This window comes from Triticum dicoccoides, chromosome 7A, assembly GCF_002162155.2.
Source record: "Triticum dicoccoides isolate Atlit2015 ecotype Zavitan chromosome 7A, WEW_v2.0, whole genome shotgun sequence".
Taxonomy (NCBI): Eukaryota; Viridiplantae; Streptophyta; class Magnoliopsida; order Poales; family Poaceae; genus Triticum; species Triticum dicoccoides.
In genome coordinates this window covers 175988877-176014239 of record NC_041392.1, presented here as the reverse complement: position 1 = coordinate 176014239, position 25363 = coordinate 175988877, and the positions used below count along the sequence as shown (strand labels likewise).

The 25363-nt window shown below is 48.3% G+C and overlaps 3 protein-coding genes across 3 annotated transcripts; all 3 read right to left on the bottom strand.

The window, feature by feature from the left end:
• Positions 1 to 2967: 2967 nt before the first annotated feature.
• LOC119327479 (transcription factor MYB20-like) lies at positions 2968 to 4340 on the bottom strand. Its single transcript, XM_037600579.1, has 3 exons — positions 4091 to 4340; positions 3848 to 3977; positions 2968 to 3751 (listed from the first exon to the last, which is right to left on the bottom strand). The coding sequence occupies exons 1-3, from the start codon at positions 4221 to 4223 to the stop codon at positions 3220 to 3222; spliced, it is 795 nt and encodes a 264-aa protein (XP_037456476.1). The 5' UTR covers positions 4224 to 4340; the 3' UTR covers positions 2968 to 3219.
• A 15182-nt stretch (positions 4341 to 19522) lies between these two features.
• On the bottom strand, positions 19523 to 19978 carry LOC119330988 (probable E3 ubiquitin-protein ligase ATL45). Its single transcript, XM_037604141.1, has one exon. The coding sequence runs from the start codon at positions 19976 to 19978 to the stop codon at positions 19523 to 19525; it is 456 nt and encodes a 151-aa protein (XP_037460038.1).
• A 315-nt stretch (positions 19979 to 20293) lies between these two features.
• Positions 20294 to 22298, bottom strand: LOC119328062 (GDSL esterase/lipase At5g37690-like). The gene is made up of 6 exons (XM_037601104.1): positions 21993 to 22298; positions 21772 to 21899; positions 21534 to 21660; positions 21319 to 21431; positions 21002 to 21251; positions 20294 to 20915 (listed from the first exon to the last, which is right to left on the bottom strand). The coding sequence occupies exons 1-6, from the start codon at positions 22252 to 22254 to the stop codon at positions 20464 to 20466; spliced, it is 1332 nt and encodes a 443-aa protein (XP_037457001.1). The 5' UTR covers positions 22255 to 22298; the 3' UTR covers positions 20294 to 20463.
• Positions 22299 to 25363: the final 3065 nt, after the last annotated feature.

The window sequence follows — 25363 nt, the reverse complement described above, 5'->3', positions numbered from 1 at the left end:
AGCGAGGTGATGATCCTTGGCTACTCCTAGGAGGAGTGCCATGGGATGGCCGATCGTCTTAACTGCTGACTAGGCTCCTTCTCCATCACTTATTTGGGGATTCCCATTAGCGATTCCAGGCTCACGATGGCGGACCTGCGGCCGAGCGTAACCCGCCTGCAGCACCGGGTGGAGCCTTGGAGGGGCACGTGGCTATCCAAGGCCGCCCAGGTGATTCTCATCAACTCCTCCCTCTCCATCCTCCTGTGGTTCCTGATGAGCTTTTATAGCTTACATGAGACTCTGCATCAGGAGATTGCCAAATACCAGTCCAAATTCTTCTGGGCGAGCGAGGGGGACACGCAGGAATACCACATGGTTAGCTGGCCAGACATCTGCAAACCCAAACGCCAGGGAGGTCTTGGGATCATGGCCTCTAGGCGCATGAATATTGCTCTCCTGACACGTGGCTGTGGCAGATCGCCAATGATGAGGGCGGCCTGTGGTTGGACATCATTCGCTCCAAATACCTTCGGGGCCAGCCCCTTGACTTCTGCCAGCGCTCGGGAGGATCCCAATTCTGGCAAGCCGTGGTCCAACTCATGCCAGTGCTCCGCATCGGCACGTCCATCTCGGTGGGATCGGGTGCCTCGACCTTGTTTTGGTTCGACCGATTGGTTGGCGATCTCCCTCTTGCCGCCCGCTTCCCCAAGCTTTTCACCATCGCGGCCGACCCTCGGGTCTCCGTGGAGGTGTCCCTTATTGACTTAGGGCGCCTTGCGTTCCGTCGACCTTTTGGACCCCTTGAGGTCGCCGCTTGGGATGCTCTCCTTCAGGCCATCGCCCTTCAGCCTCTCGACGTGGGCAACGCTGATGACTCCCTCTCATGGCGACTAGTCTTCAGGCCGCTTATCGACCAAGTCCCTCTATCAAGCGATTGCCCCATCTATGGCCCTGGAGCCGTTTAGTTTGATTTGGGATATCCGCCTCCCATTGAAGGTCAGGATCTTTCTCTGGCAGTGGATCAGTGGTCGCTTGCCCTCTGGTGTTGAGGTGCGCAAGCGCAACGGGCCTGGCGATGTCCTGTGCCCCTCTGTGGCGTAGCTGAAGATGCTAACCACATCTTCTTCTCTTGCGTGACCACCCAGTTCCTTTGGTCATGCTTCTGCGCCGTGGTTGGTGGAACTTGGTGCAACACCAACTTCCCCGACTTGTTGGCGGAGATTCAGGCCTCTGCCCCCCGTCACCGCCACATTAGGTGGCTCTGTGTTGGGGTGCTAGCCTGGACGCTCTGGATCGTGCGCAATAGGCTTGTCATCCAACGATCTCCTCTTCGTCGTGCGACTGGCGCCATTTTTAAAATGTGTGGTTTCTTGCAGCTTTGGCGGCCGCTTAGCCGCATCCAGGATCGGAACGTCGTCAACACTCTCATCTCCGACCTTCGAGCGATGGCCTTCTGTGTGGCGCTTCCGCTTCCGCCGCCTCCTCCAGAGCCAGATTAGGCGTCCAGCTATCTCCGATGTGTCGGCCTACTTTCTTTTTCTTTTTTTGGGCTTGTTCAGCTGTACCCTCAGCATTAACCTTGTACCTCGTGTCGTGCTTGTGTGTGTGTTGGACCTCCGCGCCTTGGGCGTGCTGTGGCTGAACCCGTATGTATGTTTGTGGCTTGGGCGGTTTGCTTTATGTATAAAGCAGGGCGAAAGCCTTTTTCGGTAATTTTTTTGAAATTATTTTTATTAAATCAGAAAATTTATTATGTTTGAGATGCTCTGTACTTTCGAAGAACTTTTATAATAGATCTGATCTTTTTCACCAAAAAGAGACAAGAAAACTAGTTGTTCCCATGAACAAGAGCTAGTACATCTAAACAAATGGGCTGCAACAAGTAAAGGCTGGGCTAGTGGACGGGGCTGGCAAAATAATTCTGGCCCACAAGAATTCTTCCAAGAAGAAGAAACACAGCTGTTAACCCCACTAACAAACAAGCCCAAATCAGATCGCCTGGGCTGCCAAAAACATCATCGTTCTCTCTGGAAAAAAAAATCATCATCACCAACAATTCCGATACGCGGTGATTTGGAGCCTGTACTGGACGGCAACGCTGCAGGTGGCCGGAAGCGGGGTTGCCCATCTAGCAGTGGCACCAGCTATCCACTGAAGCGCATCATGGTCGCCATCAGGAGAAGCACCTGGCCTGAGACCCCTCAATCCCTCACCTTGCCACGGATCACACACTTGTCACTCCCCCCCTGCGAAGAATATTGTGGCAGCCAAGCACGAGCCCATTTCACGAGAGGAACAGCAACTGGAACATTCTGTGTTCAAGGGAACCTTTGCCCTTCGTACCATTTCGAGTAAATAGCAAAAAGCTACTATTTTACAGGCTAAGGTTTCAAAAAATTACTGATTTTTAATTTTTTAACAACGAAGATTTTGGGTTTTTTGAAACAGCCGACTACCCATTTGATAGTTATCTGAGAAAAAATAAAAACTGATAAGTTTTTGAAACCCTAGCCTATAAAGTAGTAGTTTTATACTCTATCATTTCCCTTGCTCGACTTGCGCAGCAGCACTTCAGAAAGCATTTTTTTCTCGTGTGGTCTCACTACTGTTCGTGTCTGTATGCACATCCGGTGGCTAGCAAGGATGTTGTAAAACTAGTCAACTTTTTATAGTTGAGCATACATAACAAACGGGGTGAACAAACCACCTCGTAACACTAAATGAACCACGAGCTTGGCATGCATGCATGCTTGCCAAGAAGGTCAAAGAAGCGGCGACGCGGCCGTCGTCACGCGCGCGCGTCATGACAATAGGCGCCATCAGCCCCTTCTCGGACCCAAAAAGTCTCCTGCACCGCCGCATGCAAACTCGGAAGCTGACACACCCACGCTGACGCTCACGCCGGCAGTTTGCGCGGCGCATCCATCGATCTCGCCAAGAGAGACGCGCGCATACCACGTTCGGATCGATACAGACCAGCCCTGCTCGCATCACAACACGGTCGTCGGGATTTCCTCTTCCTTTATCGAGATTCATTCAGCAAACACCCGAGCATGGATCGGCATGGCCTGATCATGCATTTCTTCCGAGTTCCAAGAAAAGCTCAGGTGGGCATGGCGGTAACATTCAGACATGGAACTAAGCTGCTAGCTAGGGGAGGGGAGAACGGGAGATCGAACTGGCGAAAGAAGCGGATCTATGATCGGTCTATGTGCATTGCTGGTAGGATCGATGGCGTCACGGCCAGGCTCCTTGGTCGAAGCCGGCGGGGTCCGGGTAGTAGTGGTCGAACGGGTCGACGCCCAGGCCACCGGGGACGACGAAGCCGGCGTCCCAGCCGGAGCCGACGTCCATGATGCCGTCCATGCCGAGGAGGTACATGGGCTCCGGCCACTCCGCCGCCTCCAGGCCGGACGCCGCGGACGAGGAGGAGCAGGACGGTGAGATGACCGAGGCAGGGGAAACAGAGCAGTTGCTGCTCGCGGTGGGCGGCACCGCCGTGACCTCGTGCGGCTGGATCAGCGGGACCGCCTTCACGTCCTCCTCCTCCGCTTGCTGTGAGCGCTCCGCGCCGTCCAGCTGCTGCCACGAGGTGGCGGTCGGCGGCGGCGGCGGATGTTGCAGGGGAGGAGGGGCCTCTTGGCCCAGCGGGCGGTGGGTGACGGGGTCGATGCCCATCTTGCGGAGCTTCTTCTTGATGTGGGTGTTCCAGTGGTTCTTGATCTCGTTGTCCGTCCTTCCGGGCAGCTGCGCCGCGATCTTGGACCACCTGCGCGCACCGCCATGGGCATGGTCCATGAGCGCCGCCGGCCACCGCAGGAGGCCGGGACTCCAAATTAAAACACGAGCTACACTAGACACGCACCTGTTACCGAGCTGCGCGTGCAGGTCGATGACGAGCTGCTGCTCCTCGTCGGAGAGTAGCCCCCGCTTGAGGTCGGGCCTCAGGTAGTTGGTCCACCTCAGCCTGCAGCTCTTCCCGCACCTCAGCAGCCCTGCGCACACAGTGCAACATATCCATGCCAAGTGAGAACGTCAAGCCGGAGCGGGAGCAGAGGACTGATGGACGGGTTCCATGCATGGCATGCACGCGTTGGGGTCGGCTCACCTGCGAGCTTGGGGACGACGCGCCAGCAGTAGTGGCCGTGGGTGAGGAGGAAGCCGACGAGCTTCTGGTCCTCCTCCGCCGTCCACGGCCCCTTCTTCAGCCCCACCTTGTCGCAGCACGGCTGCCTCCCCATCTGCTACCGGCGGAGTGATGGCTCGATCGCTCTGCCCTTCTCACCAGGGAATTCCGGGAGCCGCTGTTCGCCGCGACTGTGTGTGTGACGACGGTCTGCCTGTCTGAGTTCCAAGTAAGATCGGTGCACCGGAGCTGCATTTATATAGACGGAGGAGGGTCAGTCAGGTCACGGTGGAAGGAGGGAGGGAGAGAGAGACGTTGCGGGGCGAGGGGGTACGTGGCGTGAAGAGAGGGCCGGGAGGGTTGTACGTGTGAGCCCTTCTCTGAGCCAGGCGCCATGCTGACGGCGGCAACTGTCGCCGGGCTGGGCTCCAGTAACGCCACCATGCACTTCCTCGACTATGTTCACTGCTCATCCTTTCTGACTTTCTCCCAGTAACTGAACTCTCAGGTATGTATGTATGTACGTCGCTCCAAACTTGACGTTGCATGCACTCTCAAGCCCAGAAAACATTTTTCTCTTCCCCACAAAATTCCATATAAAGAGCTAAAGGCATATTTTTTTTATCAAAACTTCATCCTGCATTGTTTTCTCCTTTTGCCCCATACATTGTTGCACGCTCGCAGCCCTGCACGTCGCTCCTTTTGTTTTGTGCCGGCAAGCCGTCACGGCATGGTCAAAACACGGCTCTTAATTAAGCTCCCCTCTTTTCCAGGGAGGACTGCTAGAGAATGTCAACGAGAATTCTAGGGAAGAGGCAACATCATGCGACCCTTCACAAAAATCTTAATCCAAACTCCAAAAAATAGAAATGATTCGAAGTTGACATGAAAATCTTCTCCGCGTGCCCTTTCCAAGTGTTGGCGAAACAGAAGCACGGCGGTCACCGTCGCCCTTTACGTGCGGGCGTTTCACCCCTCTCCTTTTTAAGATGGCAGCAGGAGGTGGATTTGTTACGTGGGTCTTTTGTTGGAGTGGAGTACAGCTTTGTTTGAACTACTAGCATCTGGTGAAGTCACGTCCCATCATTGATCGAGTCATGGGAGTCACTAGAAAAATAAATACATATATATAGGTCAACGAAAAACAAACAGTAAAATCACGTCTTACCCCCGAAAGTATGCTTCTAATCTCCAGCTCAAATGCGCATACGTCGTGTTTCCTACTGTATAGTTTACACCAGTGGCACAGGTTTGATGCAATTTGAGGAGCTTCATGCATGTACCCCCTCCGGTCTTTCCACTCCGTGTATTAAATTTGGGTCTAGTCAAACTTTGCAAAGTCTAACTAAATTTATATTTTAAAATATCACCACCAACAATACTAAATATATGAACTATGAAACTTCATTTCATAATGAATCTAACAGTATTGAGTTGGCGATGTGAATGTTGATGCTTTCTTCTATAAGTTTGGTTAAAGTAGGGATATTTTGACTTCAGACAAAACTTATATGCTGACTAAAAATGACCGCAGGGGGTATATTTCCCAAATTATACCAAATTTGAGCATCCCGACCAGTTCAACATGAAATTAACTATGCTAGGCCCTGAGAAAAATAGTATCATATCTGCCCCCATGTCTGAACATGTGTAGAATACCTCAAAGATTCCACGGATAGGTCATAGGCCTGGTGGCAGGAAAGATAGAGTTTGTTTATTTAGACTCTCTCAGGTTTAATTTCGTATTTCATAGTTTGAGATGTTTTTGTTTTAAATGTAAGCGCAGAGCACGCTTTTTGTGATGAAAAAGTCAACAAGACAAGTGAATGAATCTAGCGCCCAAAGTTACACAATGTGTCGGATCCAAATAAAAAAAAGGAATTCCATCACCCAAAATGAGAAATATCGAGAGACGGCGCCAAAAAGGGGAATTATGGTGTCAAAACTCGGAGCGTGGGAAAATGCCAATGTGGAACACTATATTAGATACTCCCTCCGGTCCTTTTTACTCTGCATATTAGAATTCTCTGAAGTCAAACTTCACAAAGTTTGACCGTATTTATATAAAAAAATATCAACATCTGCCATGCTAAAGTTATACAATATGAAACTTTAAGTCATGACACATCTATTGATATTGATTTCAGATTGTGAATGTTGGTACGTTTTTCTATGAAGTTGGTCAAACTTTACGAGGCTTGACTTCAGTCAAATCTTATATGCGAACTAAAAAGGACCGAAGGGGGTATAAGACTATTTAAAGTGGAGTTACTAAGAGAACCAAAGTGTTGCCATCATCGAAGAGATGAGGAAGACATCACCATGAACAAAGATGAATTAATAAATAAGCGGTGAATTCCGGCGCCTCTCAACCCTTCTTCTACATAACACATCGGCGGAGGAGGAGGAGGAGAAGGAAAAGAGAGGATACCTCGGAAAGGCTCAAAAGGGCACACGAGCATATAGCCGTGAGGGAGGAGAGAAATAGGAGCCTGTGGACGCGCATTTTTTTAAGTAGAGCATTATGCTTTTACATTAAAAGTGGTCATTGGCGCCTTCAATTTTTTTTTCTTTGTCATGTATAGGAAATACGTCCATGGTGTGTTCAGTGTGTCGTGACGAGAGGGTGAGGCATGCATTGTGTGTATTGTACTCACATAGAAAAGGCTTACAAAGATGTCGGGTGAGTTTAACTCAAGAAGATGTTCACATGTGAAATACTCCATGTGTAAACTAAAATACATCTTTCACCATAAAACTAATGTATTTTCCTTTTACAAGAGGATGGGGCCCTTCCACCCCCTAATCCCAATCAAATGATGTCACCTGTGCACGTCCGTGAAAACCGTAAAAATCCGTCCGTGAGCCTAGCATCACTCTTTTAAGTGTGTTTTTGTGAAGGTTTTGTGCTATATTGTGAGAGGATTTGTGCTATTTAATAGTATGTTCCTTTTTTGTTGACCTGAAACTGTGAGAATTATTTATTTCTCACAGTGTATTTTCATAGATTTTCCAAGTTTATACAGGGCAAAACAACAAGAGAAAGAAGTATAAAAAACTAGAATAGGCTAATATATGTGGCATTTGACCTTGCCGGGGAAAAAAGGCGAGGCAAAACCCCTAAAAATCCCCTGAAAATACACGCACCACAACCCAGGAATATATCTCAGCACTTCGTCGCCGAGCCGGGAAACCCGCACGTCGATCGACGCGGCTGATCCGAGCCGACGGGCGACGGCTCCGCTCCCCGCCTCCCCGGCGCGACACGTCGGGCGATCGATCGATCGGTCACGTCCCGCGCACGCCAGCGGGCCAGCTAGCTCCCACGACGGCAGCGCAAAGATCTCGCACGATCCATGGCCGGGGCCGCGCCTCCACCGAAAGGCGGAGATGTTCCGCGCGCGAACCGACCCCTGGCGCGCGCCCCCGGGCACTCCATCCATCTGACCCGCGGAGGAGCGCGACGTGTTGACCCCGTCCGGCCGCGCGAGCTCGCGAGTGGGAGTGGCGGGGAATATGAGGATGGATGGGTCGCCGGACGGCGACCGGAGCGCTTTTCAGCGCGTGCACCTGGCAGGCCGCCAGTCGACGGCGCTGGATTTCGTCGAGCGGGATGGGAATGTTCCGGATCGCAGTGTTGGTAGGGGCGAGGGCGACGCCGGCGTCGTTGTGTGATGGATGGTACGTTGATGTTGCGTTTTTAACCGTGGTGGTTGCATGGTCAGATCGTGTGGGGTCGGGAAGTAAATGGGCAGAAAAATGGTGGGTGATCAGGGTGATGATTACGGATCCCTGTGGCCTGGTCAAACGGGTTGAGTATACGATTACAATTTACAAACACAGCAGTAGCGTGATGTCAGAAACAAGCCCGGGAGGTAGCAACGACGAACAGCAGGTTATTGTGTTAAACCGAACTGTACGGTGCCCGCGCTCCTCGCTCACACCAAGCACGCTGTGGGGAGTTTTCAGATGCGCCGCAGGGTTCCGAGGAGGAAGCGGAGAACTTGTGTCCCGGTCAGCGTCGCGTAAGAACCGCCAGTGTTTTCTCATCCCTGGTGGCGGCTTGGTGCTCTTGAGCTTGAACTGGTCCGGAGGAGGGAGAAAATATAAGAATTGTTCTCTACAGTTACTCGGTCAAATAACGGCTCTGCTTAAAAAAAAACAACCAACTTTATTAATTAGAAATGACGGTTACATCGTCTATTAGAGGTTGTACAATTTCGACCAAAAGCTCCTCAAACCAATGCCTTGTCTCAGAAAATTTAGCTAATCTGGCAAGTTCATGAGCTACCTTATTCGCTTCCCCATTACAATGCTCAAAACTAGTAAGAGAAAAATCGCATGCTAAAAAATAACAATCAGCAAACACTGCCGCCGCCGCTTCTGCTGAACGTCCTCCATTATTCATGGTATTAATGACTTCCATATTGTCAGCATTAATGACAAAGCGATTGCAACCCGCCTTATGGGCGAGAGATAATCTGAACCTTAGAGCCAAAGCTTCTGCTGTCAAGGTATCAACACACCAATCAACCTTTCAGTTTCCGCCAACAATGAATTTTCCTTTTAACATCTTTGAGAACAGCACCAGCGGTGCCCTTAAGCAAGTCATGATCAAAAGATGCATCCACATTAAGCTTCACGAAAACCATTGGAGGTCTAGTCCATGCCCCTCTTTTACTGACTGCATTTGGTGAGAAAGCATTAACAAAGTTTGCCGCTATAGTACGGATACCCATAGAAGTTTGCTGAGCATCTTGAAACTTTCCTTCATGGACCAGCCTATGTCTATCCCACCATAAGTACCAAGCGGTAATAGTGATTAGTTCTGTTGGGGATCGTAGCAGAAATTTAAAATTTTCTACGCATCACCAAGATCAATCTATGGAGTAATCTAGCAACGAGGGAAGGGGAGTGCATCTACATACCCTTGTAGATCGCTAAGCGGAAGCGTTGCAAGAACGCGGATGAAGGAGTCGTACTCGCAGCGATTCAGATCGCGGTTGATTCCGATCTAAGCGCCGAACAACGGCGCCTCCGTGTTCAACACACGTGCAGCCCGGTGACGTCTCCCACGCCTTGATCCAGCAAGGGGAGAAGGAGAGGTTGGGGAAGACTCCATCCAGCAGCAGCACGATGGCGTGGTGGTGGTGGAGGAGCGCGGAACTCCAGCAGGGCTTCGCCAAGCACTACGAGAAACGAGGAGGAAGAGAGGTAGGGCAGCGCCAAGAGGGAGATGATCTCGTGTGTCTTGCAGCCCCCAATACCTCAAGTATATATAGGGGAAGGGGAGGGGTTGCGCACCCATCTAGGGTTCCCTCCCTAGGGGTGGCGGCAGCCCCAAAACCCATCTAGGGTGGCGGCCAAGGGGGGAGAGAGGGGGGCGCACCTAGGGTGGGCCTTGAGGCCCATCTGGACATAGGGTTTGCCCCCTCCCACTCTCCCTTGCGCCTTGGGCCTTGGTGGTGGTGGGGGGGTGCACCAGCCCACCTGGGGCTGGTCCCCTCCCACACTTGGCCCACGCAGCCTTCTAGGGCTGGTGGCCCCACCTGGTGGACCCCCAGAACCCTTCCGGTGGTCCCGGTATGTTACTGATAGCACCCGAAACTTTTCCAGTGACCAAAACGGGACTTCCCATATATAAATCTTTACCTCCGGACCATTCCGAAACTCCTCGTGACGTCCGGGATCTCATCTGGGACTCCGAACAACATTCGGTAACCGCGTACATACTTTCCCTATAACCCTAGCATTATCGAACCTTAAGTGTGTAGACCCTACGGGCTCGGGAGTCATGCAGACATGGCCGAGACAACTCTCCGGTCAATAACCAACAGCGGGATCTGGATACCCATGTTGGTTCCCACATGCTCCACGATGATCTCATCGGATGAATCACGATGTCAAGGATTCAATCAATCCCGTATACAATTCCCTTTGTCTATCGGTACGATACTTGCCCAAGATTCGATCGTTGGTATCCCGATACCTTGTTCAATCTCGTTACCGGCAAGTCTCTTTACTTGTTCCGTAACACATCATCCCGTGATCAACTCCTTGATCACATTGTGCACATTATGATGATGTCCTACCGAGTGGGCCCAGAGATACCTCTCCGTGTGGGCGACCGGATGAATGCCCACACACTAGCCCAGTCTTACGTGGCACCACAAACATGCAAAGATTCGTGCAACCCCAAACGGACGTGGATCCACGCATGTGGGCGAGATGCAAACGCCCACACGTGTGGGCGTTAGTATTTTTGTATGTTTTACCACAAAACATGTGTTGGTGTAATCTGTTGCATATAGTTCTAATCTGCCATTTGATTATGTTGACACGATTTCTTTTTCTTGACCCTGATAAGTGGCACACGTGCGGCACGAACACATAGCAACTCCGAACATTTTTTTATGGCAAGTTTAGTGACATGAAGATGACAACTTTGCGGACGCGGCTCCATCGTTGATAAGCAGCTTTGCGGACAACATTGTTTTTGAATGAATCAGACCAGGGTAACACCCCAGACACACCATCGAACTCCATATCTAACACCCCACCATGACTAAGACGCCGAAGGAGGAAATCACACCTGCCATCCATCAATCACAAACCCTGCACATGTTCCGTCTTCCAGATATTGTCGATGCAGACCACCACAATCTGCATCCGCTCCTGGACTACCTCTCAAGCTCCGCGCTGATGCTGGAGTAGGCGCCGTCACAACGGCGGCGGCCGAGGACACAGGTCCACCACAAGGATGCCGCCGCCGCCACATCATCATTTCTTGAACAGACTGGATTCCAAACCCATCCCCGACGTAGGACCAATCGTCTCGTCGGAGTAGGATCTAAAGAAATTTTATTTAGTGTCGTCATTGCCGCCGCCAAAATCATGACGATGAACAACCTAAAAAAACTATGATACTTTGATCTAAAACTATCCACACGCGTGATTCAGACGACCCTCTCACCACCGACGACCGAGGTCGTCGATGGAGTTGAGCCGCCGGAGAACGGCGGCGGAAAGCTAGATCGCTTTTCCTTCCTTCGGGAGGAAGATACGGAAACACTTCTCCGTAGTTGTAGCAACGCTCTAACTATGTGTCTGTTCGGAAGCTCTCCCGTCCCTTAAACCTTCGCTCCACTCGAGAGCTAGTTTCAAGCCGCTCCCTGTTTTGTGCTGACGCTCCCTCCGCTCCGGGAGCTGCAGTGGGGGAGCGGAGATGATCCGAAAAGAGCCTAAATCGTGTAATGGTATACCATGCATAATACGGAGTACATAGTACCGTGTAGTAGCTGAAATGTATATGAAAAACACGCTATATACATTAAAATACTTTCACCAATCTCGATGCAATCCGACGGCTATGCAATGCACTGAACCTAATGCGCACGCTAGAAAATCCTGGCTCGCCTCGGAAGGGCATATCTATTGTTGCTGCTCTCTCTCTCACGCCGAACGGAGGTGGAAGAAGGAGCACACTTTTTTCCCGGCGACCAACGCCCCGGCGACCAAATGCCTCTTTTATATTCAGAACACAGGCTACACCACTCGAGCTCCACGAACCACAGGAACTCACATCACTACACGCGGCTACATTTTGCTCTAGCCCCGGTCTCTTGGCCGCACAGCCGAGTACACTATATAATACAACCACACACACAGGCGAGTGGCCACACACACCACTAACTCACGCACGCATGCATCACACCGGCCACTACCACATGACCCGGCCACTAACCCAGTAACTACATGCATGCAACTAGATAACGACTTTATACATGCGCTCTAGAACTCGGCAGCTCCACCGGACGCCCCGCTCGTAACAGCCACGGGACTCGGCTGCCAACGGAACCACGTACGTCAAGATTAGTGCTAACAATATCCGGGCCCAACGAGATCACAAGATGGCTGAATCGATCGATCATGCAGAGGCGACGCCATGACCAAGCTAAACCATGTCGTCGGCAGCCGATACTCGTTCCGATCCGGCCACGATACTCCGCCTGCACAGCGGGCAGGTGGTCTTGCTCCTCCTCCACACCTCGATGCAGTCCCGGTGGAACAAGTGCCGGCACGCGGGCACCTCGCTGCACATCTGCCCCTGCAAGAACTCATCCTGGCAGATCGCGCACACCGGCTCCTCCGACGCCCGCCCGCCCTCCGCCGAGTACGGGGAGCACCCCAGCTCCACGACCGGCGCCGGCGCCGCCAGCGTCATCAACCCTTCGAACGCGTCCAGCAGCGCGGCCAGACGCTCCGCGGCAGCGATCTCTTCCGCCGTTGGTCCTCCTCGGCATAGCCCGTGCGCCGCCCGCGCCAGCTCGTACCCCGTCCGCAGCACCGCCAAGCTTTCCGCGGCCGCGTTCTATTCCGCCGGCCGTCCTCGGAACAGTTGATAAGCCGCCAGCGCCAGCTCGTACGCCGCCTGCGCGTTCGCCAAGTCTCCGGCGGCCGCGCTGTCTTGTGCTGCTTGCTCTCGCTCTCCGCCACAGTTGCATATTATTGCAATCAAAGCTAGCACGAACGCCGCTGCGAAGAACAAGATCGAGAACCACACCATTACGAGGCCTAGGACCTCGTTCGCCTCCCCGAACAACGTCGTCGTCATCGTCGAATTCATCGGTCAGTTCAGATGCGAGCGGGGCTTGTCTCCTTGTCGGGACGAGGAGATCTTTACTGGTATCAATCAACAACAGCCGGTACCTTGTTTCTATATATGTCGTATTAGTTATTAGTAGGAGTACGTTGTAAATCGAGTCGGAGATGGATGCTAATACGTCGTCTCGGAGAAGACCTTAACGGGAACGGGAGACGAGATCGATACATATACAGTGTTCTTGTAAAATTTGCTCTCTGCTGTTTGAAGCGCAGAGGCGTCCGGCGGTAATCTGGGAATTGGTAAACTAACGGTGAGGCTAGCTAATGGTGAAGAATCCACCGTGGGTATGGTTATCGAGATTGGTGTGGTCACTTCAAGTGTAATTTGCATAGCATTTTTCTGAAACAATACATCTGTATAGTGTAGGGGCATCTTCAAATCGGACCCTTAAATCGCCCCTCAAATGTACAAAGCTGTCCGAACGTAGTTTGTCATTCAACATCGTCCACATCCGTCGAAAGCAAACTGAGGCATTACACGAGTCCGGATCGCTGCCACGTAGGATTTTGACACCCTCGACCCGCCAAAACCCCACTTGGACCTAGCGTCACCATCCATTCCCTCTTCCATGCATCCGCTCCGTCCTCGCCGCCGCCGCCAATCTACACCCCAGCCTCCCGCCAAGCCCTTCTCGAACCTCCGCGACCTACGTCGCTCCACCGGTCGCCACACCGTTTTGCCTAGCCAACCAGTCCACACCTCCCGTCCGTCCGCCGTGCAGGTACCATCTGTCCCTTCGGTCCATACCTCTTGTCTGTCCACCACGCCCGACAAGTGTTTGATAGAATGCCCATGTTAAAAAAAATTATCCCTTCTTTGATGCAATGCATTTAGACATGGTGTACATGTACGAGCACCATGTTGAGTCATCCTACGAGGAGGATTATGCAGATGAAACGATAATGATGCAAGCGGTCCTTGTAGACGCGAAGTGTGCGGAAGAGCATGTTCTCGATTTCAAGGGATCGGTTAAGGGTCATCGAGTGCTGAATCAGAACAGGGTACGAGGGCATTTGATGCTGACGGACGACTACTTTGCCCCTCGCACACGATTTATGCCGTTGCATTCGGATGCGGAAAAAAAAATCTCCGATCGGCTCTACAACAATGTTCGGTCCTACGATGAATACTTTAAAACAAGACCATCCTCAGATACATTTTGACTAGTCTAAATTTCATTGTTTCTATCATATTATGATTTTCAAATATGAAGTTGAAATAATTTTTTTTAATAATGAAATAGTATTATGATTTAATGACATGTCATAGATAGCTATTTTGAAATAACTAAAATCATACTCGTAGTTATGAAATAATTGCAATACGTTTCGTATCTGCAATGGCTCCATGTCTAGTTACTAGAAGTGCATGGCTCCATTGCAGATACTTGCACATGGCACGACTGCAGATTCATAGGATGAATACCTTCGGATGTCTGAGAGAACATATGGAGATGTCATGGTCAGATTTGCTACTGTGGTGATTGAGGTGTTTGGACCTTACTACTTGAGAGAATCAACCATGAAAAACACCGAAAGGCACTTGGCAATGTTTGAAATAAGAGGGGTGGCTAGATTTGCTCGGAAATCTTAAATGCATATAGTGAAGACAGAAGAACTGCCCAAAGGCTCTACAAGGGCAGTATCATGGACATGTTAAGAACCTCACCATCATTCTCGAAATAGTTGTATCACAGGACCTATGGGTTTGGCACATTTTCTTTGGCATGTCCGGGTCTCACAATGACATCAATATGCTGCAGCGATCTTCATTGACTGAAGGGAAGGCTCCTCCTTGCAACTATACTATCAATGGGCATTAGTATAACATGGGCTACTATCTAGTCGATGGTATCTATCCTCCATGGGCTACATTCGTCAAGACCATCTCCGAGCCAGTTCGTTAGAAAAGATATCACTTTGCCAAAGTCAAGAAACTAGAAAAGATGTGGACAATGCATTTGAAGTGCTCCAAGCCTGTTTTTACAGTTGTTCGTTGACCTACTCCCTCCGTTTCTTTTTAGTCCGCATATAAGGTTTGGTCAAAGTCAATCTTTGTAGAGGTTGACTAATTTTATATTAAAAAATATAAATATTCACAATATGAGATCAATATTATCAGATGCATCATGAAACGTATTTTCACACTATATAATTTTAGTATTGTAGATGTTCATATTTTTATATAAATTTGGTCAAACTTTGTGTAGTTTGACTTTGACCAAATCTTATATGCGGAGTAAAAAGAAACGGAGGGAGTACTGAACATTGGAATATGTAGACCTTGTGGGAAGTGATGACATGTGTGATCATGCACTACATGATCATGGAGGATGATAATGAAAATACCGCAGGAGGTCTGAAATTTGAGAACATGGGTGATCCCTTCCAACTTCAATATCATAATCACGCGACGTTTGATGAATTTGCCCAAATGCATCAACAAATTTTGCTTCGAGCAACATGAGTAGCTCAAGAAAGATTTGATTGACTATTTGTGGGCGGTTAAAGAGGACAACTAGAAAATATGTGTGAGTTGAATTCAAGTTTGAACTATTTTATTTAAAAACTTAGTTGGATTGTAACTAGAAGTACTGTCGCATTTGAATATTTTCACTCATAGCGAGATTTAATATGCTATTATTTTGAGCTCATGGACTAAAAAATAGATGCAGGCAGACCAACAACTTTTAATTCAAAATTTCACGTTTGAATTCTGTTATATTATCTCAATTCAGGGCGATAAGACCTTTAAAATAAGAACATCCTCAGATACATTTTGACTGGTCTAAATTTCATTGTTTCTATCATATTATGATTTTCAAATATGAAGTTGAAATAATTGAAATAATTTTTTTAAATAATGAAATAGTTTTCTGATTTAATGACATGTCATAGATAGCTATTTCGAAATAACTAAAATCATACTCGTAGTTTTGAAATAATTGCAATACGTTCCGTGAAATACGAAATCAATTCTGTTTTATTTAATCAAACTCCTTTGAAACATTGACATCGCTTATTTTGAAATAATTAAAACCATTTTTTCAAATATGAATTTGAAAAAATCATAATAGCTTTGTAATGATGAAATTGTCCGTCAAACTATTTTAAAATAATCTGAACCCATTTATGTTAAATAAATACTTTTTAGACTGAATGAAATATTAAAAATATCTATTTTGAAATAATTGAAATCACTTTTTGATATAATTAAAATCACTTGAAGTTTGGAACTTTTTTGGACTTTTATAAATCAAACTTTTGTGGAACATTGCATCACTTATTTTGAAATAGTTGAAAATATGAAATTGTTTGTATGACTGTTTTAAAATAATCAATTCCCTTTTTATGAGGGAAAAAAAGTTTTCGAGTTAATCAAATGACTGAAATGTCTAGTTTGAAATTACTTAATCTCTATTTTGAATTAAAGTCACTTTTGTCGAATATGATTTATGAACAGAGGGAGTATCTCTATAGTGGTGGAACGTATGACTTGACATCACGTATGAACCCATGTACCTGTAAACACTATTGGGTGATTAATAAAGTTTAGCAAGACCGCCTTAAAAGTGATTTACCTCTGTTATAAATCCTTGAGTACTGTGTGTATCAGCATACCGATTCAGGGATGACACTTAAGCACAGAGACTTGATCCATTCGGGTCGGGTCGCTACAATTGTTTACATCTTTGTTTCAGTGTTGTAATCAGTCATCTTTCTCTCTATCATTGGTCATTCAACTTTCAGTTATTAGTTTCATGATTAGTCATCTCTGTCTTGCATTGTTCTTCAGTCATGTTCAGTATTATTCAGTGAACAGAGGTAACTGATATTCATGTTCAGTATTATTATTTAGAATGATTCAGCTTTTGAGATTTTTTATTTTTCTTCATGTTTCGAAATGCATGGCAGGAAGTAGTATGTGCAGCCATTTTGTTTTTGAACAAGCAAAGGGAAAATAAACATGCATACTCGGTCAGATGGGTCTTCGGTGGTGCGGGGCTTTTTTGGGGTGTGTTTTTTTAAGGCAATCTCGCGAAGCTTTATTCAACCCGTCACAATGTTTATAGGGACGAAAGAAAGACCTTTCGGGTGGCCCAACCATACATGACGCCCAGGCCCTAACCTTAATGCATGCTTTGCTACATTGTGAGCCTCCTTATTGGAGCTCCTAAACTCATGAACTATGTTACATGAAATAAAGGAAGGAATAGATAACTTAATTTCCTCTATGATAGCACCATAAGCCGATCCACTCCCAAATTTGATCTCAGCCACCACGCCTTGGCAATCCGACGCTAGATGTATTCGGTGCACATTCAAATCTTGGGCTAACGCCAAACCTTCCCTGATCGCCATTGCTTCGTGGGTAGCCGGATCGCCTTGGTTTGTGAATACTATCGATGATGCACCTGAAAAAGAACCATCATTGCTTCGACAGATCGCCGCGACTGCTCCATGTCGCCCCCCTCTGCCCACTGCAGCATCCACATTAATTTTCATATAGAACTCCGGCGGAGCAAGCCATCCCGTGCCTCTGGTGGCCGCGATCCCTCGATTCATCTTCATCGGAGTCGAGTCCTGGATCTCTCCCAGATATGTGTTTACAAAGCCATGAATAGCAAACGGGCTCTTGAATATATCTTCATATATCGCCTTCCGTCTCGCCCCCCATAACGCCCATAGCGTTGTCGCGCATCTTACGAACTCATCTGACGAAAGAGCTTTCCCCATGGCAAATATCCACTCCTTGGCACTACCCTGTTGATTGAGACTTAGCTGATCCAAGATGTTATCAGTTGAAAGCGCCCAGGTGCTCCTAGACATAGGACAGTCCAGTAACGCGTGCCTCCATGAGTCATGTACTCCACATAATTTGCAAGATGATGATGTAGACATATTACGCCTATGTAACACAGCCGCCGACGGGACAGAATTTCTTGCCAGACGCCACAGGAAAACCCTGATTTTCGAGGGAACTTGCACCTTCCACAAAGACTTCCATTCAGCTCCTTCAGCTTCTAAGTTCGATGTGCCCTCCCTGCCTTCGAGCCAAGCCTCTCTGTTTTGTTTGGTTCGCACTAGCATACGGCACGCCGAGCTTACCGAAAAGTGACCTCTTGGTTCCTCGCTCCAAGCCCAAAAATCTGAGAGCCGTCTAGTGCATAACGGGATCTGAAGAATTGGTTCTGCATCAAAAGGAGTGAACACCGTACGAACCAGCTGCTCATTCCACACTGCCATCGATGTTTCTATTAGTTCTGCCACACGTCGAGGGGGGTCCGGAACCAGTGAAGTAATGGGCCTTTTGTAACTTTCCCTTGGTATCCAGTTATGAGCCCAGATGTCCGTGTTTTCTCCATCTCCTATCCTTCGAATGATACCTTGCGCTACTACATCTCTCCCATCGAGAATGCCTCTCCAAACTTGTGAAGGACGGGAACCCAATTCTGCCTCCAATAGTGATCGATCAGGAAAATATAAAGCCTTCAATATTCTAGCACTCAACGACTCCGGATCATTCAATAGCCTCCAAGCTTGCCTTGCCAAAAGGGACAAGTTAAAAATTTCCATATCTCTAAATCCCATGCCTCCCATATATTTTGGCATTGTCATTGTATCCCACGATACCCAAGCTGGTTTCCTTCTTCCCTCCTTACAACCACACCAGAACCGTCGGATTATTGATGTGACACTCTCACACAGTCCTCTCGGGAGCCTAAAGCAAGACATAGAATATACTGGGATCGCGTGGGCTACTGATTTTATCAGAACTTCCTTGCCTGCTGCAGACAGTAATTTTCCCATCCATCCTTTTACCTTCTCCCACACTCTGTCCCTCAAATACTTGAAAGTACCATTCTTTGAGTGTCCCACTTTCGTTGGCATGTCCAAGTAACGATCACTTAGAGACTCATTATGCACCTGGATTTTATTCTTCACCCCGTCTCTGATTGTTTTAGAGCACCCCTTACTGAAGAATATAGATGATTTTGCATTGCTTACCTTCTGACCTGAAGCCTGACAATAAGTTTCCAACAAGTTTGATATCCTCTCTGCCCCCTCCACACTCGTCTTGAAAAGCAATAGCTGTCATCTGCAAATAATAGATGGGGTTTGTTCTGATGTGGGCTAACGGGTTTGGAGTCAAGCCCGGCAGGGGAATTCGACTTAGACCGGGGATGAAAACAGTCTAATTTCCCCGAGCTGGGACAGAAACCCAAAATCAACTCAAGACACGTGGCGACAAATCATAGGACAGAAATTCGACCTAACCCCAAATAAAAATCAGACGACTTGAGAATAGACAGGCCCCTAAAAATATTTATTTTGAAATAATTCAAATCACTTGATGTTTGGAACTTTTTTGGAATTTTATAAATCAAACTTTTGTGGAACATCGCATCACTTATTTTGGAATAGTTGAAAATATGAAATTGTTTGTATGAATGTTTTAAAATAATCAAATCCCTTTTTATTAGGAAAAAGAATAGTTTTCGAGTTAATCGAATGACTGAAATGTCTGTTTTGAAATAATTGAATCTCAATTTCGAATTAAAATCACTGTTGTCTAAGTATGATTTGTGAATGGAGGGAGTATCTCTATAGTGGTGGAACGTATGACTTGACATCACGTATGAAGCAATCTATGTACCAGTAAACACCACTATTGGTGATTAATAAAGTTTAGCGAGACCGCCTTAAAAGAACATATCAGCACCGCTATAAACCTCTTTGCGCGCTAAGCTAAACCATGTCATCGGCAGCCGATACTCGTTCTAACCCGGCCACGACACTCCTTCTGCACAGCGGGCAGGTGGCCTTGCTCTTCATCCACACGTCGATGCAGTAGCGGTGGAAGACGTGCCGGCACGCCGGCACCTCGCTGCACGGCTGCCCCTGCTGGAACTCCTCCAGGCAGATGGCGCACACCAGCCTCTCCGACGCCCGCCTGCCCTCCGCCGAGTACGGGAAGTACCCCAGCTCCACCGCCGGCGCCGGCGCCACCGGCTCTGACGCCACCGTGGCCGGCCTCATCTGCTGCGCCCGTTCAATGGCCTCCATCACCTCGGCCAATCGGCCCAATCGTCGCCCGGGTGCGTTCGCTTCCGCCGCCCGCTCGCCGCCGCAGGCGCTCCAGAGGATCACTGCGATTGCCGCCAAGAACCCCACAATAGGCATCAAGAGCAGAAGCCACGCCATTATGAGGCCTGGGACCCCGTCCACCGGCCCGAAGAACGAGTTCATCATCGCGACGATGCTGGCGGGCTTGTCGATTCTTGGATGTGTGATGAGGGTCGGGACGCGGAGATTTTTTGTAGAATCAACAACAGGGAAGCCGGTACTGTGTTTCTATATGGCGTACGTATTCGGGAGTGGCCGGTTGTAGATCGAGTCGGAGATGGGTGCTGATACTCCGTCTCGGAGAAGACCTTGACGGGGACGGATGTGCTCCACGATAGAGCCGACGCAAACGTTGTGACCTGGGACTCATACTCCAGTACGAGTACGTAGTAATGTTCTAGCATAATCTGCTCTCTGCTTTCATTGATTCACCGAGTGTCAAAGTACATATGTTTGGTATAGTATAGACGTATAGTGGAGACGCACGAGACACGGAAATGTGTCGACGTTGCCGTGGTGGCAGTGCCACAGGGACACAGGGTCTGTCTGCTTCATCGGATTGTTCAAGGCTTGGGAGGCGGCGCGGCGTGGGAGGATGATCCGACGACGGGAGGCGCAGAAGTGGTGCCGTTGCCGTTCACAGGCCTCGCGGCGGGCGAGGCGCGGGGCGCAGAGGTGGTGCCGTTGCCATTCACAGGCCTCGCAGTGGGCGAGGCGCGGGGCGCGGAGGTGGTGTTGCCGCCACGCACCGCGGGCCGGGGAGGCGGCACGGGGCGTGGTGACCGGACGACGCGAGGCGCGTCGGAGACGGTGGTGTTGCCCTGCTGCACGTCGCCGGCGCTCACCATGTCGGCGTAGAGGCGGCCGGCGATGACCTGGTTGGCCGCGTCGGAGGTGTGGTACGCGTCCCAGAACACGAACTGGCTGCGGTCGTCGCAGACGTCCGCCGTCGGCAGGCACAGGCCCCCCACCGACGTGTCCACGTCGCAGCACGACGTGTGGGACGTCGTGAAACCTGCGCGCACGGATCGAATGCACATCAACTTCCAGCGTTGGGTTCATGCAAAGATAGTGCATCTCCTGGCACGTTTCGATCGTTACCGTATTTCCTGGGGTGCTCGATGAGCTCCATGACGACGGAGTAGCAGTCGGCGAGGGACATGCGCGCGCCGGGGAGCTTGGCGTTGAGGCGGTCCAGCAGCTCCTTGGCCGCGGCGTTGAACTGAAGGGCGTACGCGTTCACGTCTTCAAGGCACTCGCCGTTGTCCGAGAGGACGCGCTGCGACGGGATGCAGCCGAGCGGCGCGAGCCCCGTGAACCACACATTACGCGCCCCGAGATGGTACAGCCTCTGCAGAAGCAAAATAATTACGGCAATGGTACTGACATCGTTCGGCTGATCGGCCCGTCTTGCGTACCGTGAGCTGCTGGTCGATGGTGTCCATGAGCAGGCCGATGAACTGGTCGTGGGTGTACACGAGGCCGTCCGCCATGAACGGCCGCAAGAAGTTGTTGACGTAGTCGTTGCTCCCTGCAAAGCAAAGGGCATGCCCGTCGTATCAATCAACTTGTACATTGCGTGCGGGGCAACTGATTGATCAGCAGAAGCAAATCAAATGTTTTTAAACTGTACCAAGCCCGATCTGGAAGATTGCGCCATTGACCACTTCCTCGGCGGCCTTCTTGCCGATCTTGCCGACCATGGCGTTCTTGATCTGCTCGAAGTAGGATATCTGGTTGTCGAACGACAGGTACTCGACCTGCATGCAAGATCGCATTGACCCCATATATCATCATGCTTCCGGCTGCCAAAGAAAGCATATTCTGCAACAATTAACGAGGAGAGGAGACATCATGGCTCGATCGCTTACGAAGTAAATGCCGGTCTCGTTGAGAAGTCCCGCGCCGCCGGACGCGAAGTTGACGCCGCCGAGAACCTCGTCGTCGGTCATGTACAGGGAGAGGAACGGCGGCGGCGGTGGCACGCCAAACTTGGCAGCTGCAGACACGCAAACCCCCGAATAAAAGTAAAACACATCACATTTTGCCATTCGTGTGGATGTGGAGCAGCAGAAACAAGCAGCCTACGTACCCATGATGTCTCCGATGGTCCTGCCATTGGTGAACCTCCCGGTGGGGTAGCCGCCTTCGTAGTCAATCCCGTACCAGGGGTAGTTGCACTTGGCGATGGAGAGGAGGAGGTAGTTGTTGTTGCCGACGTCCGACATCGAGTCGCCGAATATGTAGATCACCGGCCCCTTCTTTGCCGCCGCCGTCGTCCCTAGAGCTACGCCGGCCACGGTCGCCAGCGCGAGGATGGCAATGGCCGCGGCCGTGGAGCTGAGAGCTGCCATTGCTGTGCCTTCAGTTTTCCTCCTCGGTGCTTGTGTTGGGCAAGTAGCTGGTGGTGATTGGTGATGGTCTAGAGTGCACCGAGTGGCGTTGGTTTTATAGCACGGCTGCACGGGTGTGGAGTGGCACCATGACATTTCCTGCAAGTTTGGGCCTTCTGGTAGCGAGAGAATTTTGTGCCTGCGATTGGGTGCGGTGATTGAATTGCAATGGCTAATCGTGTGAGAAAAGGCTTGGACGTTAAACACAGTGGGAGGGATTAATCGGTGGTGTCGTGAGCTGAGCTGAGGTGGTAGCTGTGGTTGTTGTGGAAATGTCGTTCTCCTCTCGCAAACGGTTTTTCATGGCTTTGGGGTAGCGTGGTGCTAGAAAGGAGAATTTGGTTGGAATGCGACTACGGGAGAGATAGAAATAGGACGCTAATGAGGGAAGAAGATGCTAAAAAAAGTAGTGTACGTATCTGATCCGAACAATTGGACCCAAAAAAGGCCATTTTCCTGTGACATGAAGAATAAAAATGTCATTATCCAAAAATAAAGTTGCCATGATATGTATTTTCTTTGCCATAACAGAAAAATCAAAACAAGATGAAACAATCCGATGACCCACTAAGAATGCCATGATGCACATAATAAAAAATACCATAACGTTCAAATTGACCGGGGATTGATCGTGGCAGATTTGCATATTAACTAAAAAAAGGCATACACAAAATTAAAAAATGTGCTTTGAGAAAGGCAGAAAAATGTCATGTCGATAAAATGTAAAATAGATATTAAAGAAAATGTCACGATAAATCTAATAAAATTTCCATGTTCCAAATAAAAAATTGTCATGTTGTAAAAATAATGAAAAATGCCGTGCTCTAAAATAAAAAAACTGCCATGCTCCAAATATATAAATTGCTATGGTCTAAAAAAAGAAAAATACCATCATTTAAATAATAATAATGACATATACCGAATAATAAATATGCCATGCTACCTACAATAAAACTACCATGGTTCTAACTAACTAAAATACCATGCTCTAACAAAATAAGCAAGGGCCATGTTAGCTTAGTCATATAAACATGGAAAAAATTTGTTATATTTTATTCTTTTGGAAAAAGAGCAAATTGTGCTTTGAGAAACGCGAAAAAATGCCATGTCGATGAAAATGTAAAAAGTATATAAAAAGAATTTGCAAAGGTATGTTAAAATATCTCATTCTAATTCCAATAAATTTTCCATGTTCCAAAATAATAATAAATAATATTGGTGTAAAAAATAAACAAATAATGCCATGCTTTAAAAAAAATCCATGGTCTGAAAACATGCCAAAAAATCCATGTCAATTTGCAAATAATTGCCACAGTTTTAGGAAAAATTTCACTTATTTTTGCCATGCTACATAACATATAGGGGCGTGCTATGCGTCCGCTGGCTGATCTTTCCAAAAGATCGGTTGGGTCGCCAACCATCGGATGTGGCGCCATCGAGCGGCTGACTCGCACGCTCGACCATTGCAACGGAGATAATGTTGTAGAAACCTTTGCAGCATGGGTCGTGTTGCAGAAACTTTTGCAATAGAGGTTACGTTGCAGATTTTATTTTTTTGCAACAGAGATCATGTTATAGAAACGGTTATAGATTATTTTTTGCAACAGAAGTTATGTTAAAGATTTTTTGCAGCAGAGATCATGTTGCAAAAATGTTTGTAGAATTTTTTTTGCAATTAAGGTTATGTTATAGTTTTTTTTGCAGCAGGGATCATGTTACGGAAATGTCCGTAGAATATTTTTCAACACAAGTCATGTTGCAGAATTTTTTCGCAACAGAAATTAAGTTAGCATAATCTGTTGTTGCGCAGCCATCGACTTAGGTGCTCCTCCAGGACGACGGTGACATCGATGGAGATTAAGGTGTCGTGACAGTGATGATGGAGATCATGTCGATGTTTTGGAGATGGAGATCAAAAGCACAAGATGATGATGGACATATCATATCACATATTTTGATTGCATGTGATGTTTATCCTTTATGCATCTTATTTTGCTTAGAACAACAGCAGCATTATAAGATGATCCCTTCACTCAATTTCAAGATAAAAGTGTTCTCCCTGAGTATGCATCATTACCAAAGTTCGTCATTTCGATGCACCTCGTGATGATCGGGTGTGATAGATTCTATGTTCACACACAACAGGTGTAAGTCAGTTTTGCACATGTAGAATACTTGGGTTAAACTTGACGAGCCTGGCATGTATAGAGATGGTCTCGGAACACTGAAGATCAAAAGGTCGAACGTGAGTCATATAGTAGATATGATCAACATAGAGATGTTCATCATTGAAGACTACCCCATCTCACGTGATGATCGGGCATGGGTTAGTTGATTTGGATCATGTATCACTTAGACAACTTAAGGGATGTTGATTTAAGTGAGATTTCATTAGTAATTTGATTATTTGAACTAAAATTTATCATGAGCTTAGTCTTAATAGTTTTTGCATATCTATGTTGTAGATCAATGGCTCGTGCTACCGTTCCCTTGAATTTTAATGCGTTCCTAGAGAAAACTAAGTTGAAAGATGATGGTAGCAACTGATACGTCTCCAACGTATCTATAATTTTTTATCGTTCCATGCTATTATATTATCAACCTTGGATGTTTTATATGCATTTATATGCTATTTTATATGATTTTTGGGACTAACCTAGTAACGTAGAGCCCAGTGCCAGTTTCTGTTTTTTCCTTGTTTCAGAGTATCGCAGAAAAGGAAAATCAAACGGAGTCCAATTGACCTGAAACTTCATGAAACTTATTTTTGGACCAGAAGAAGCCCACGGAGTATCGGAGATGGACCAGAAGAGATCCGGGCTGCCCACGAGGGTGGGGGCGCGCCTACCCCCTGGGTGCGCCCCCTGCCTCGTGGACAGCCCGGAGATCCACCGACGTACTTCTTCCTCCCATATATACCCATATACCCTAAAACATCGGGGAGTAGAATAGATCGGGAGTTCCGCCGCCAGAAGCCTCCATAGCCACCGAAAACCAATCTAGACCCGTTTCGGCACCCTGCCGGAGGGGGAATCCCTCACCGGTGGCCATCTTCATCATCCCGGCACTC